A 15,363-nucleotide genomic window follows, 5' to 3' on the forward strand; every position below is an offset into this window, starting at 1 on the left:
TTGGGGAGAACAAGTGTTTTTTTGTGAAGTCTGGGTTTTATTTTCCCCCAAGTAAATTTCGTTACTTTTTGTTGAATCAGCCTAAGAAAATATGCAGGAATATGAATCGGGAGAGTTCTGAATAAAAATTTCGGAAGAACAGACATTTTTATGATATTGATTTTCCCAAACCATGATATCGGCATTGATGACCAATTAGATAACGACCTTGTAATATTTTTTAATAGAGCTGGGTAATTAGCTGCAAATAAATCGGAGGGGTTAGGAGTAAACTGCACACCCAGATATGGGAGGCTATGATCTACCCACTTAAAGGGTAGTGAATTTTGTAAAGATTGTTTATCTTTTTCGACAAGTGAAATGTTTAATGCTGAAGATTTTTGAATATTGACCTTAAGGCCCGAAATAAATGAGAATTCTTCATGTACAACCATAAGATTTGGGGCCGAAACATGTGGAGAAGATAGAAAAAGGAGAATATCGTATGTGCCTTACAGTCGTCTGCGAATAAACAGAGCTTATGATGAAAGCCACCCATTTCAATACCTGTTATAGTGGGTTCCATCCTAATTCTTTGTGCTAAAGGTTCAATGAGTAAAGCAAATAATAATGGCGAAAGTGGACATCCTTGACAAGTTCCCCTCAGTATATTAAACTCGTCCGATTTGTACCCTGCATATTTGATATAAGCTTTGGGATCTTGATACAAACTAGAGATCCATCGTAAAAAATGAGGGCCGAATCCCCATTTGGAAAGGGTATAGTTCATATATGACCAAGATACGGTGTCAAAAGCTTTCATAATATCTAAAGAAAGAAAACAAGTGGGAATACGTCTTTTTTTAGCGGCATGTGACAGGAGTGTTGCACGTCTAATATTATCTCCTGCTTGACGTAATGGAATGAAGCCCACTTGATCACGATGTATTAGATTGCCTATAATAGTATTTAATCTGTTAGCTAGAATTTTGGCTAAAATTTTTATGTCCAAATTTAATAACGAAATAGGGCGATAATTAGACCATATTGAATCGTCTGTGTGAGGTTTAGGGAGCATACAGATAATTGCAGTTAGGGTTTCTCTTCTAAAAGAATGACCTTCCAAAAGGGAATTAAAAGTGTTTGTCAAGACTGGAGATAGGGTGTCTTTGTAATACAGCGCAGAAAAACCATCAGGACCTGGCCTTTTATTTAGTTTCAGATTTTTGATAACTTCAGATACCTCTCTAATTGACACTGGTTCCTCCATCATTTCCATTTGTGTTTTAGATAGTGTCGGTAGAGATATATGAGAGAAAAAAATCATTTGCTCTAGAAGGGTCCAACTCATTATTAGAAGAGTATAAATTTTTTAATTGTGTTTTGAATTTTTGTAATATTTTTAAAGGATTATTTGTATATACCCCCTAGAGATTTTCAGACGTATCGGTTTTGTTGGGTTCTGGCAGGATTTTAATGCCCTGGCTAATAGTGTGTGAGGTTTATTCGCATTGATATAGAAATTGTGTTGTGATCTCTTGATGGTTTTATCCGCTGCTTCAGTAAGGAATAGATCAAATTCCAATTTAGCTTTGTCAAGATTTATTTTAGATAAAGAAGAAGGGTTATTTTGGAATGCTGTGTGACATTTATTGAAATTTGTTTCTAAAGTCTGACAAAGGATTTTCTGCTCTCTGTTGAATATGTTTGCTTGCTGTAGGCATATGCCACGGAGAACAGGTTTGTGTGCTTCCCATAATGTAGTCGGAGAGACGTCAGGTGTGGAGTTATATTTTATATAATCTTTGAGCGCAATTTCAATATTATTTTTATGAGCTGGATTTTTGAGTAGGAAATCTCTTAATATCCATGTTGGATCTTTTTTTTTGGGGAATTATAGAGGCAACAGTAATGTAGCCTGCACTATGATCGGACCATGGGATGGGAATAATTTTTGTAGATATTAATTCTGGAATTAGCCCTATGGACATAAATATATGGTCTATCCTAGAGAATGAGTGATGAGGGAATGAGTAATGTGTGTATTGTCTCTTGGTTGGATTCAATTCTCTCCAAGTATCTACTAGGTTAGGTTTTGTAATTCGTTTTGATAAGAGTTGTTTGTCTGCTGTATGTGACTGTGGGATTGGTGATTTATCCAAAAATGGGAATATGGTCTGATTAGAATCTCCACATAGAATTGTAGTACCTATTTTGTGGTGTTCTATAGTTTGAAATAAATGAGAAAGAAAAGAAATAGGATTTTTGTTAGGAGCGTAGTATGATGTAATGGTGATAGCGGTATCAAGTAGGTGTCCTTTAAGAATCAAGTAACGACCTTCTGGATCCTTGATTTCTTTCATTAGTGAAAATGGTGTATTGCGATGGAAAGCTATAAGCACACCTCGTTTTTTAGAGGAGGCCGAAGCTGTGTATACTTGGGGGTAGTCTTTACTGAAAAATTTGGGAGTGGATTATGACGCAAAATGAGCCTCTTGGAGGCAAACTATATGTGCTTTCTTGGATGAAAATGTGCGGAAGGCTTTAGTGCGTTTGTGTGGAACGTTTAGTCCCTGAGTATTTAATGATATGATGTTTAATGGGGCCATGGAGTTGGGAAAAGTAAATATGTGTTGGTGTTTATGTTAGAACATGTGTCATATAAGAAATTATTTGTCTCCAGAGTATAGGGGTGGAGGGAAAGGAGATAATGACTGAAAAAGAAAATACAATTAATATACAATACTGAAATATATCTTAACATATCTATGTTCTTAATGTGTCCGTTGGGAGGAGAAAATTTCTCCCTCCAAGGGTACATGAGCCACTGTCAACTGCCCGGTGTACACCGAGCTGCTGAGGGTAGCAAGAGAGGGTGCAAGGAACTTCCCTGCAGGACACCAAGAGCCAATCATATAATTTCATTTTTCAAGCAGAAAATAAAAATGTAAGATTAAGGCAACCTCAGAGACAAAGAAGAGGAGAGAGAAAAAAAAAGTTATAATAAGGTGCCTAAATTATTAGGAACATTACTTAAATAAGATTATGATAAAAATATTGATTGGAAGTCAGAGAAAAAAAACTCAGCAGTAGCCATTCTGTTGAAAAGGCAAGATAGTAGCCTCAGTACAAGTGTTTATCAGTCCATAGTGTCAGCCAGATCTGGAGGTGGAGATTGTATGCGACTTCTTTTCTGTGGATTGTAGTCTTCTCTTCTGGAAGCAGAGGAGGGAGTATCAGCATATGAGGATGATTTTTGGCGAGTGTCCGCAGCATCTCTTGATGTGTTTATCATCCCAAGTTTCTGTAAAGTAGTTTGCAGGTCCTTAGCTGTTCGGCACATATATTTGCGACTTTGGAAAGTAAAACGCACTGAGAAAGGAAAGCCCCATTGGTAGATTATGTCATTTCGCTGTAATATTTGCAGTAGTGGTTTCAGGGTTGTTCTTTTGTTGACTGTAATCTGTGAGAGGTCTGTGAATAATTGATATTTATGACCCTGGAAAATTAGGGGATCTTAATTTCTAGCTGTATTTAGCAGTAGTTCCTTAGTGCGGTAGAAATGCAATTTTGCGATAATGTCACGGGGAGGACCATCTATTTTCTTTGGTGCTAGGGCTCTATGAACCCGGTCCATTTCAAGACGCTCTAGTGGGATAGCTGGTTGTAATTCTTGAAAAAGTGCAGTAATAGCACCGTTTAAATCAGTCACAGATTCGGGTATTCCTCTAATACGTATATTGGAGCGTCTTTCACAATTTTCGAAATCCTCCAATTTGGATTGTAATATTTCATTTTCCTCTTTAAGAAAATCAATTTCTGAGGCAATGTTAGATGTATAATTTTCCAGATCGTCTGCTCTAATTTCCAGTGCTGATGTAAGCTGACCAAGTATTCTAATTTCTTTGGTAAGATTTGTGGTGATGATATCTGCAGTGGTTTTAGTGATTTTTGAAGCAGATTTTCTATTTGTTTCAGCGTTACAGGAGGGGATAAGTCTTTTTGTGTGGAAAGTTCTAAATTCTCCAGAACTGACATATTTTCCTCAGGTATTTGGTTAGAGAGACTATGTGCTTTTAATGAGAGAACATCTTTATGTAAAGCAGCAGAAGGGGCTGTCTGTCTGTCTGTCTGTCTGTTCTCACTGTGTCTCCCCTCAGAGGGGGAGGGTTTCAGTGCCATACTGCTGTGTGTGTGAGGCGGCGCTTTCTTGTTAGTTTTCTGCCTCATGAGTCTCCTCTGACCCCCCCCCCCCCCAATGTCACCAAAGTAAGGTAGGGATATTTATCTAGCGTTTGGTATGATCTATATGCGGAGGGTCAAGTTACCTCCGCCATTATATGGCTCTGTTGTCCTGCTGAGAATGGATCTCTAAGCCAGCATTACCTCTCGGCTAGGCTCCGCCTTCTCCCCCGCAATATATTAAATTATCATGGTTGGTTTGGATGTACTTTCCTTTAACTTTACTGTGTTATCTAGGGAAGGAGTTTAGTCCAGGAAGTTGATGTTGACAATTTTTTATGCCCGAACAAAGACAGTGATGGCCTTTTGGGAATAAAGTATAATAAAACTATTGCCAGGAATAGTACTGCGATTGCTGAGAGTCAAATACTGTACCTGCAAGGGCTACTATTAAACTTAGCATGAACTACATAATAAAAATGTATTGGATGCTAGGTCTACTTTAAAGTATAGGGATATATCATTACTTTACAGGTATCACTGATGCTAAAATACAACGTTATCACTTGGAAGGGCACAGGATATTTGCCAAGCAGGTTTCAATAGGTGTGGTACAATAAGATAAACCTTGTGAGTTGTGAATGCAGAAATGTGCCTTGGGCACATGGATTACACACGTGTTACACATCCTAAACCAGTTCTCTATGGAAGGGTTCTGTAAATAATATTAATGTTATAATTGTGGGTGCATTGCAATGAGTAGTGATTTCATCACTGATACTTGCTACTCCAAGATGATATTTTATATACACAATATATGATACATTTTAATTTTTTATGAGAGAATTAACTCCTTAAGGGAATTAAACATCTCATCCCAGCAAACATCTTAGTGCTTGTTCACACCAGATGCAGTTCCGTGAGCTTTTTTTCTGCTCTAAAAACGCATGCGGTGTTTTCCATGTATTCCAATGGCTCTAGTTCACACCATGCAGTCAGTTTTCGATGCAGAAACTGGCCGGAAAATTACTACATGGTGTGAACTTGAGCCATTGGAATACATGGAAAACACTGTGCATGCATTTTGTGTAGAAAAAAAGTGCACGGAATTGCATCTGGTGTGAACTAGCACTTATTATATTTATTTCAAGTACATATGAATCACAAAGCTAATAAAGTGGTAGTAACTTCTTTTTTTTCTTTTAAAAATAAAAAACATGTTATACTTACCTGGACTGTGCAATAGTATTGCACAGAGCAGCCTGGAACATCCTCTCTTGTGCTCCTCCTCTTCAATGTGTGCCACCATAGGAAGCTGCTTTCTAGGGTGGCACATGTGCAGGCTCAATTTTGAACCGGGCTGTGTGCATCCATCGGCACACACAGCTGGGCTTGGTCCCACCTGCCGCTGTCTAATTACCGGATTTGACTGACAGTAGCAGGAGCCAAGGGCTGCAATCAGCCAAGCCTGTGGGAGTGGAGGGAAGCCCTGCAGATGAGCACATTAGGGTAAGTATTAATGGGGGGTTTCGAGGGGTAGAAACAGGCACTTAATACATTAAAGCATCACTGCAAGTTTCCCTTAATCAGGATGGCGGCGCCAGCATCCGAAATTCGATTGAAGAATTGCTGGATGCCTGGACAGGTGTCCAAATATTAAAAGTCAGCAGCTACAGTATTTGTAGCTGCTGACTTATTTTTTTGGAAGGATCCTGGAGATCCTCAATGACTGGTAAAGGGGCAATATGATCTGTCAGAAAGGACGATTGCCTGACTCCAGGTTAGTGGGACCGGGTGTGATGGGGACAAGGTCCAGTGTAAGTTCACCTTACAGATTTTCTGTAAAGGTGAACTTACACTTTAATCAACCCTGCCAGTGGTTATAAACCCTTTTGTGCAACTTTTACCTATAGGCAAGCCTAGAATAAGGCTTACCTATAGGTAGTGGCAATATCTCCTAAACGTTTAGAAGATATTTCCCTTGAAGTGTGCTGATGTCGTCGCCATCTGCACATGCGCTGTACAGAAACTGACCTCCGTGCCGTTTCTTCACTGACCTCCGTGCCGTTTCTTCACTCAAAAGTGCAGTGACTGACTGCTCCCGCGCACATGCATGGGAGTGACGTCACGCAGTTCCAGCCAGTCACAGAGACAGAGTCCACGGCCACGGAAGGAAGAGGGGTGAAGATGGATGCAGCCTGCACAGCGTACAGCGCAGGCTTTTTTTGCAGGTAAGTGTCACATAATGGGCTAGTATGCGATGTATACTAGCCCATAATGCTTTTAATTTGCAGGGAGAAAAAGAGGAAGTAAAACCCAACAGGGTATACTTCCTCTTTAAGTTGTTTGTCTCATCCATGTAAACTGACACATTCTGCTGGAGATTTTGGGCTTTTAAAAAACAGACCTGCTGGCTGGATCATCAGATGAAAATAAAAGAAAGAAAGCCTACAAAAGGAAACAAATACAGCTAATCACATCCAAGAATTGGTAAGCTGCAATATAATAAATGTTTGTTTTTGGGTTTAATACCCCTTTAACTGAGCATTTAATAATTATATCTGACTACACTTACCTTTCCAAAGGAACCTTGTCCAAGTACTTTCAAGAGGACAAAGTGTGACTGATCGGCCTTCTCAGAGCCTTCTTTGACATGGTGAGTAATAGCGATTTCCTTTACCACCATCTCATCCTGCAAAAAATAAATAAAAGTTACTTTAGCGGAAGCAATAGTAAGAGTGAAAATCTGCAATAAAACCTTTATAAAAACAGGTAAAGTACTGGCCCAAGGTCTCAAAGAAAAAAAAAAAAGTGCTGCCTAGTAATGGGCACCAACTGAATAATCTTTAGCATGTGCATTTAAAATGCTATAAAAATGAATGCAACTGTCGAATTATAAACTGGCCCTGACTTTACCTCATCACCTTTACACACTTAATAAACTGTCTAGTAATTAGTGGTTGTAAAGGCTGAAGGTTTTTTACCTTCATGCATTCTATACATGAAGGTAAAAAACCTTTAGTGTGCAGCTCCCCGCTCAGCCCCCTAATACCAAGCCAGATCTCGATACAGCAATGTGCAGAAGACCTGAGGCTCTCCTGGGTCTCTCCCTAGTGAATGTCTGAGCTGCAGCAGTAGGAGCCATTGGCTCCTCACTGCTGTCAATCACAGCCGGAGGGGTGGGAGCGGGGCTGAGCTTATGGATGCAAAGAGACCGCTTGGGAGCAAGCATGCGCAAGTGCCCCCACAGCAAGCCGCTTGCTATAGGAGCACGCGACAAGGGAGAGGGGCTCACAGCGCCGGCAAGGGACCCGAGAAGAGGAGAGGATCGGGTTGTTCTGTGCAAAACCTCCTGTACAGAGCAGATAAGTATAACCTGTTTATTTTTATTTATTTTTTTATAACATTTTTTCCTTTACAATCACTTTAAGCTTGCTAGGTATCAGTTTGTGATATGTCTCAAGCACACCTTCCTAGCATGTCATCTATTATGCATATGGAAAATTTTAAATACATAACTGAATTCTACTGTACATGTCAGTTTTTTTTTTTACAAAAATAAGCATTTGTATCTGCTTGCCTTAAATCTACCAGCAGCATTTTAAGACATATATAAATAAAACACCACATCTGCGCACCACAAGGAAACATTTTAAAGAAAATTTAAGCATCACACACCCCTTCTCAAAAACACAGGAAGTGGTAAATCATCAACCAGTACCATACAGCAACAAACTAGATGGCTTTCTATATTTATGATAAATTCTATCATCTTATTAGTCTACTTTTGCAGACAAAGTCTTGATGTGGTGATGCTACAGAGCAAAAGTCCTGCTACTAACCTCATTGGCCTGCTGTTCTGTATCCGGTAGTGGAGGACATCGCGATTTGTCCCTGTGTTTTTTTTGTATCCAGATAGAAAGGAACGTCAAAAATCCGGGGATCTTAACCTCCTTCTCCATGGGCCCAATGCCCACATCGAGGAGGACGGCAAGTGCAAAAAAGGAAGACTGACAACCTTACACTCTTCTCAATTTCTTACTGCAGAAACTGAAAGCAGCTTGTGATACTTAAAGAGTCTGATTAAACTTCCGTTACCTCAACCTCAAATGCAAAGAGATTATACGAACCAATGAGATGACACTATGGTGAACATCCTTTTCCATTACCGGTATAGGGGCCTAATTATTAATAACTTGCAAAACAGCACTGCAACTTCCTCAATGGTTTTCTGAGCAGAATCTTTAGTGATCCCCATCATAACCAAGAAAGGCTGACAAGTGGCAGCTAAAAAATGAAGCAGCTGATAAGAGAAACCAGTGAATGGATTTGGTCAACAGAAAAAAAAAAAAAAAGTCAGGAAAATAAAACCTAATCTGTAGTCAGTCAAATAAAAACTGTCATTTATATGGGGGTAATTAAATTTTTATTTTATTTTTTTGTGCTGAAATATCTAAAAATTTAGTAATACCACGGAATAATTATTATTTTTTTATTGCAGTTCTAAAAGTACACCTAAAATAATGGAATATAAATTATACATACAAAGAGCTGGTAGGGCAGCCCATATAGACGATTCTCTCCTCCTCCCCCCCCCCGCCCCCATCTACAAATTCAAGGTGGATTGGGTGAATCCTCCCCGCTAAGGCTTTGTATTCCGACAGCGGGGAGACTAACCTGTCGTCAGAACACACTGATCAGTGCTGCTGGCTTTAGCCAGCGGCACCGATCAAGCAGAAATTTTCCAACAGGCCTCTTATATTGAAGTTGATCGGTACATTTCCTCCATCCAGGAAGCCCAGGTGCCACATACAATCTGGCATTGGCACAAACAGCGGACTGAACCCGTTTAACGTAATTGCTAGCGTACGTACTCTGCCTGTGCGAAGCTTACAGCCTGCTATTGACATGAATGGCTGTGTGCTGCTGTACTCGTGTATACAACAGCGCTATCGTAAAACACAAATACAGCACACAGCACACAGGCTTATGCAAAAAATAATCTTTTAGAGCCGGAATTTGTCTCAATTGCTGTTACAAGCAGCCAGAGGGGAAGTCCCCTGTCGGATGGTCAGACAGCCAAGCAAAGCTGGGATCGGCTTTGATTGGTTTGTAATAACCCAGAAGCGATGACATGACATCACTTCTGGTTTACTCAAAACCACTGGCGCCATTTTTTAAAAATCGAAAGCATTCACAAACCTCAAGCTTGGTGTTTTGAATGCTTTTAATTGCAGGAGGCGGCATTTGGAGTCAGAGACCCCAGATCTCTAGAGATGGCCTGCTACATGCCTATTGCAAAGATGTTTACATTCCTTGTGACAGCAATAAAAGCGATACATTTTTTTTTAAAGCAACAGTGTAAAAATAAAAATGCATTTTTATTTTTTTAAATTTAATCTAAAGTGCCCCTGTCCTCATGTGCTTGCGTACAAAGGCAAACGCGCTCTTTGGTTGCGCACGTACACAAACAGTGATCGCTCCTCATGTGATGTATCACCGCAATGTCACATTAATTCTAGCACCAGACCTTCTCTGTAAATCTAAAGTGGTAACCTGTAAAGGCTTTTAAAGCGTCGCCTGTGGATAGTAAAATTTACGCCGTTTGTCGCCATTGCACGGGCATGCGCAAATTTAAATCATTACATGTTTGGTGTATATTTACTCTTTGTCTTTTACATTTTACAAAATAATTGGGTTATGTGTTGTGTTTTTTTGCAATAAATTTAAAAAAGTAGTTTTTCCAAAAGATAGTGTTTGAAAAAAAAAAACGCAAATACCGAGTGACAATAAAAAATTGCAAAATGTATTCGAGGGCCTCTGCTTTAAAAAAATAAATATATATATATATATATATATATATATATATATATATATATATATATATATATATATATATATATATATATATATATATATATATATATTTGGGGGTTCTACATAATTTTCTAGAAAAAAAAATGGATTAAAAAGACCTAGACTGGAAGCATTTTCCAAAATTTGCCTAAATTATAAAAGGATGTTACATGAAGTTTTGTAAATGTGGCTGCTGGTTATGTGCTGTGCATACACTAATCAATGAAAAGGCCTAACAATGCTCTTGCACACCGATTTCTCTTTCAGTATACATTCATTTACGATAAAAAAGTGGCAATTGTGCATATCACATGAACCATGCTCTTCAGGTTAAGAAAATGCAAGGTTTTCCACATGACAAATTATTTCAGTTGTATCCAGAAGTACTAAATGAGGGAGAACTCTTGGAAATTGCTCATTGGTATGGATCTTAAAATATTTTTGTAAAGTTTTCAAATATTTGGTTGCGTTTATCAAGAAAAACTGAATTAAACCATTAGTAGAAAGCAAAATATACCCTCTGGGCAAACTGCTTGTAAGCACTTCCCCGTGTGGCACACAGAAGATTGAGCTGGTAAAGCATTCTGTGCTTCCCCATACGTGACAACTGCTGCAACACCTTTACTATTTTCTACAAGAACAATTAATGTTCCATATATACTTCGGCAGGTACTCGTTATTAAATGAATAAAATGAATAAACATAATGACATTACCCCACAAAGCAAATAAAACTCAAAACCAAAAGAACTGGCCTCAAAGTCCTATGTTGCATTTCTCTTTACTTCGGACTGTCAGAGGAAACAATGTCACCAATATCCAATTTGAACGCAACCATAAGACTCACACCATGCAGGACTTGCCTCTTTCGTTTTTGCTTTCGGCCGGAAAATCTGCTTCAACATCTTCAGCCCAAGTTTTGTAGCAGCATTAGGTTCCTGCTTAAATCATAAATACCCCGCCATGCAGGGAACAGACTACCATCGCTGGGCATATGACAGCTAGGTGAGTTTATAAGGAACATCTGGGTGTGTTTTCTCAGTTAAAGGAAGAAACAAATTTAAGAAGAAAAAAAAAAAAGGGGAAATATTGCAATTTCCTCCACAAAAGCAGAAACAAAAAAAAAAAAAAAAAAAAAGTCCATAACAGTGTGTGAGCAGGCGTTGATAAGTGAGAAAGCAAATAAGTAGAAGAAGGGTCAACAGGGATGCATTGTAGAGCTGAAGTGTAGAACTGGCCATAAGCATTTCCAAGTCATATACAGATATATACCATACTGCATAATTGAGAAATATCCTCATTAACTGGAAATTTCCACGTAGATGTTTCACAGAGAGTGGAGGCTTAGATGCAAAGTATCAAACTACTACAGTGCCTTGCGAAAGTATTCGGCCCCCTTGAACTTTTCAACCTTTTGCCACATTTCAGGCTTCAAACATAAAGATATCAAATTTTTATTTTTTGTGAAGAATCACCAACAAGTGGAACACAATTGTGAAGTGGAACGAAATCTATTGGATTTTTGAAACATTTTTAACCACTTAAGGACCAGGCCTCTTTTTCAGATTTGGTGTTTACATGTTTAAAACATTTTTTTTTGCTAGAAAATTACTTAGGACTCCCAAACATTTTATATTGTTTTTTTTTTTCTAACACCCTAGAGAATAAAATGGCGGTCATTGAAATACTTTTTTCACACCGTATTTGCGCAGCGGTATTACAAGCGCACTTTTTTTGGAAACAATTCACTTTTTTGAATAAAAAAATAAAACAGTAAAATTAGCCCAATTTTTTTTATATTGTGAAAGATAATGGTACGCCGAGTAAATTGATACCCAACATGTCATGCTTCAAAATTGCGCCCGCTCGTGGAATGGCGTCAAACTTTTAGCCTCAAAAATCTCCATAAGCGACATTTAAAAAATTCTACAGGTTGCATTTTTTGCGTTACAGAGGAGGTCTAGAGCTAGTATTATTGCTCTCGCTCTAACGATCGCGGCGATACCTCACATGTGTTTGACCACCGTTTTCAAATGCGGGCGCTACTCACGTATGTGCTCGCTTCTGTGCGCAAGCTCGTCGTGACGGGGTGTTTTTAAAAACCTTTTTTCTTATTTATTTTAATTGATTTTATTTATTTTTACACCGTTTAAAAATAAAAAAAATGGATCATTTTTATTTGTAAACATCCCTTGTAATAGAAAAAAGCATGACAGGTCCTCTTAAATATGAGATCTGGGGTCAAAAAGTCCTCAGGATCTCATATTTGGACTAAAATGCAAAAAAAAAAAAAAAAAAAAAAAAAAAAAAAAAAAAAAAAAAGATTAAAAAAATAAAAATATACCTTTAAGAGGTATGGGCGGAAGTGACGTTTTGACGTCGCTTCAGCCCTCCTATGGTATAGAGACGAGTGGGGGCCATCTTAGCCTCACTCGTCTCCATACCCAGCTAGCGAAAGGACCCGATCGCCTCCGCCGCTACCGACGGCTCCGGTAAGCGGCGGAAGGTGCGTGAGGGCAGCGGGAGGGGGGGTGGCACCTTTCCTGCCGCCGATAGCGGTGATCTCGTGGCGAATCCGCCGCGGAGACCACCGTTATCGTACAGCCGACCGGCGCCTGAAGAGATGGATATCTCGGTTGTGGCAGCAGCTGTTACCGAGATATCCCACTTCAAAAATAGGACGTACATCGTCATGCGCTGGTCGGTAAGTGGTTAACTAATAAAAAAATGAAAAGTGGGGCGTACAAAATTATTCGGCCCCCTTGCGTTAATACTTTGTAGAGCCACCTTTTGCTGCGATGACAGCTGCAAGTCGCTTGGGGTATGTCTCTATCAGTTTTGCACATCGAGAGACTGAAATTCTTGCCCATTCTTCCTTACAAAACAGCTCGAGCTCAGTGAAGTTGGATGGAGAGCGTTTGTGAACAGCAGTTTTCAGCTCTTTCCACAGATTCTCTATTGGATTCAGGTCTGGACTTTGACTTGTCCATTCTAACACCTGGATACGTTTATTTGTGAACCATTCCTTTGTAGATTTTGCTGTATGTTTGGGATCATTGTCTTGTTGGAAGATAAATCTCCGTCCCAGTTTCAGGTCTTTTGCAGACTCCAACAGGTTTTCATCCAGAATGGTCCTGTATTTGGCTGCATCCATCTTCCCCTCAATTTTAACCATCTTCCCTGTCCCTGCTGAAGAAAAGCAGGCCCAAACCATGATGCTGCCACCACCATGTTTGACAGTGGGGATGGTGTGTTGAGGGTGATGAGCTGTGTTGCTTTTACGCCAAACATATCGTTTTGCATTGTGGGCAAAAAGTTCGATTTTGGTTTCATCTGACCAGAGCACCTTCTTCCACATGTTTGGTGTGTCTCCCAGGTGGCTTGTGGCAAACTTTAGACAAGACTTTTTATGGATATCTTTGAGAAATGGCTTTCTTCTTGCCACTCTTCCATAAAGGCCATATTTGTGCAGTGTACGACTGATTGTTGTCCTATGGACAGACTCTCCCACCTCAGCTGTAGTTCTCTGCAGCTCATCCAGAGTGATCATGGGCCTCTTGGCTGCATTTCTGATCAGTCTTGTCCTTGTCTGAGTTGAAAGTTTAGAGGGACGGACAGGTTTTGGTAGATTTGCAGTGGTCTGATACTCCTTCCATTTCAAAATGATCGCTTGCACAGTGCTCCTTGGGATGTTTAAAGCTTGGGAAATCTTTTTGTATCCAAATCCGGCTTTAAACCTCTCCACAACAGTATTACGGACCTGCCTGGTGTGTTCCTTGGTCTTGATGATGCTCTCTGCGCTTTCAACAGACCCCTGAGACTATCACAGAGCAGGTGCATTTATACAGAGACTTGATTACACACAGGTGGATTCTATTTATCACCATCAGTCATTTAGGACAACATTGGATCATTCAGAGATCCTCGCTGAACTTGAGTTTGTTGCACTGAAAGTAAAGGGGCCGAATAATTTTGCACGCACCACTTTTCAGTTTTTTATTTGCTAAAAAAGTTTAAAATATCCAATAGATTTCGTTCCACTTCACAATTGTGTCCCACTTGTTGGTGATTCTTCACAAAAAATTTAAATTTTATATCTTTATGTTTGAAGCCTGAAATGTGGCAAAAGGTTGAAAAACACACACACACACACACACACACACACACACACACACACACACACACACACACAGTAGTACCTTGGATTACAAGCATAATTAGTTCCAGAAGCATGCTTGTAATCCAAAGCACTCATGTCAAAGCGAGTTTCCCCATAGGAATTAATGAAAACTCGGATAATTCATTCCAGTGTCACTGCTCGTGTATGCAGTACCACATGTGGCCAGAGGTGGAAGGGGTGCTGGGGACACTCGGGTACAGAGTATTTCCAGCGCCTCCACACCTCGGGCCAAATGTGGTACTGCAGACCTCAGAGGCTCCTGCTAGTCTGCTGAATCCAGCTAGTCTTGCAAGACAATGCTCGCAAATAGAGTCAGAATTTTAAATAAAAACCGCTCGTATTGCAGATCACTCAAACCACGTTACTCTCAATCCGAGGTTTTATTGTGTATGTAATATTTGTGGGTATAATATACACACACACATATATATATTATAATATAAATATAAAATATATATACATACATACAAATATATACACACACCTGTATACGTATACACACGCACACCTGTATACACACACACATATACACACACGCGTATATACACACACGCGTATATACACACACACACACACGCGTATATACACACACACACACACACATATATATATATATACACACACACACGCACGTATACACACACACACGCACGTATATACACACACACACACGTATATACACACACACACGTATACACACACACACACGTATACACACACACACACGTATACACACACACACACACACACACACACACACACACACGTAATTACCAAAAATATTGGGACGCCTGCCTTTACACTCTAACATTAATGGTGTCTTAGTCCGTAGGGTTCAATATTGAGTTTGGAGCATTAAATTGTCCAAAATGTCTTGCCGTGTTAATTTTGGCAGCAAATTTTGATTTAGTTTGCATGCATTGGTTAACATTTCTCTACACTTTCCAAACTCATTATATACTGCTGGAGTGAAAATCTAATATTATTTAAGGTATTAACATGCATTACAGACCAGTGTTAATTTTGAAGTCAAATTTCAACAGTGTTAATTTAGTAGACTAAAACATTTTAGTCGATTAAATGAATACTAAAACTAAAATTCCATTTTAGTCAAAAGACTAAAACCAAATTGAAATTTGGACTTTGACTGTAGTGCATGTTCATACC

At 39.3% G+C, this 15,363-nt stretch overlaps 1 protein-coding gene across 3 annotated transcripts in view; it reads right to left on the reverse strand.

Annotated features, from left to right (window-relative positions):
• RPS6KA1 (ribosomal protein S6 kinase A1) overlaps nt 1-15,363 on the reverse strand; it is a 235,942-nt gene that overhangs the window by 98,487 nt on the left and 122,092 nt on the right. Inside the window, exons 1-2 of one of the 3 annotated variants that reach the window (XM_077481042.1) lie at nt 10,880-11,034; nt 6,737-6,853 (exon numbers count right to left, since the gene is read on the reverse strand). In XM_077481042.1, the coding sequence (XP_077337168.1) occupies nt 6,737-6,853; nt 10,880-10,921 (159 nt within the window). In that variant the 5' untranslated portion in view covers nt 10,922-11,034. Of the gene's footprint in view, nt 1-6,736; nt 6,854-8,003; nt 8,195-10,879; nt 11,035-15,363 lie in introns of those variants that run through there. The other 2 variants (XM_077481040.1, XM_077481041.1) reach the window with 2 other exon arrangements.

Source organism: Lithobates pipiens, unplaced genomic scaffold (assembly GCF_037356315.1).
Source record: "Lithobates pipiens isolate NorthernLeopardFrog02 unplaced genomic scaffold, aLitPip1_a1.2 Scaffold_16, whole genome shotgun sequence".
Lineage (NCBI taxonomy): Eukaryota > Metazoa > Chordata > Amphibia > Anura > Ranidae > Lithobates > Lithobates pipiens.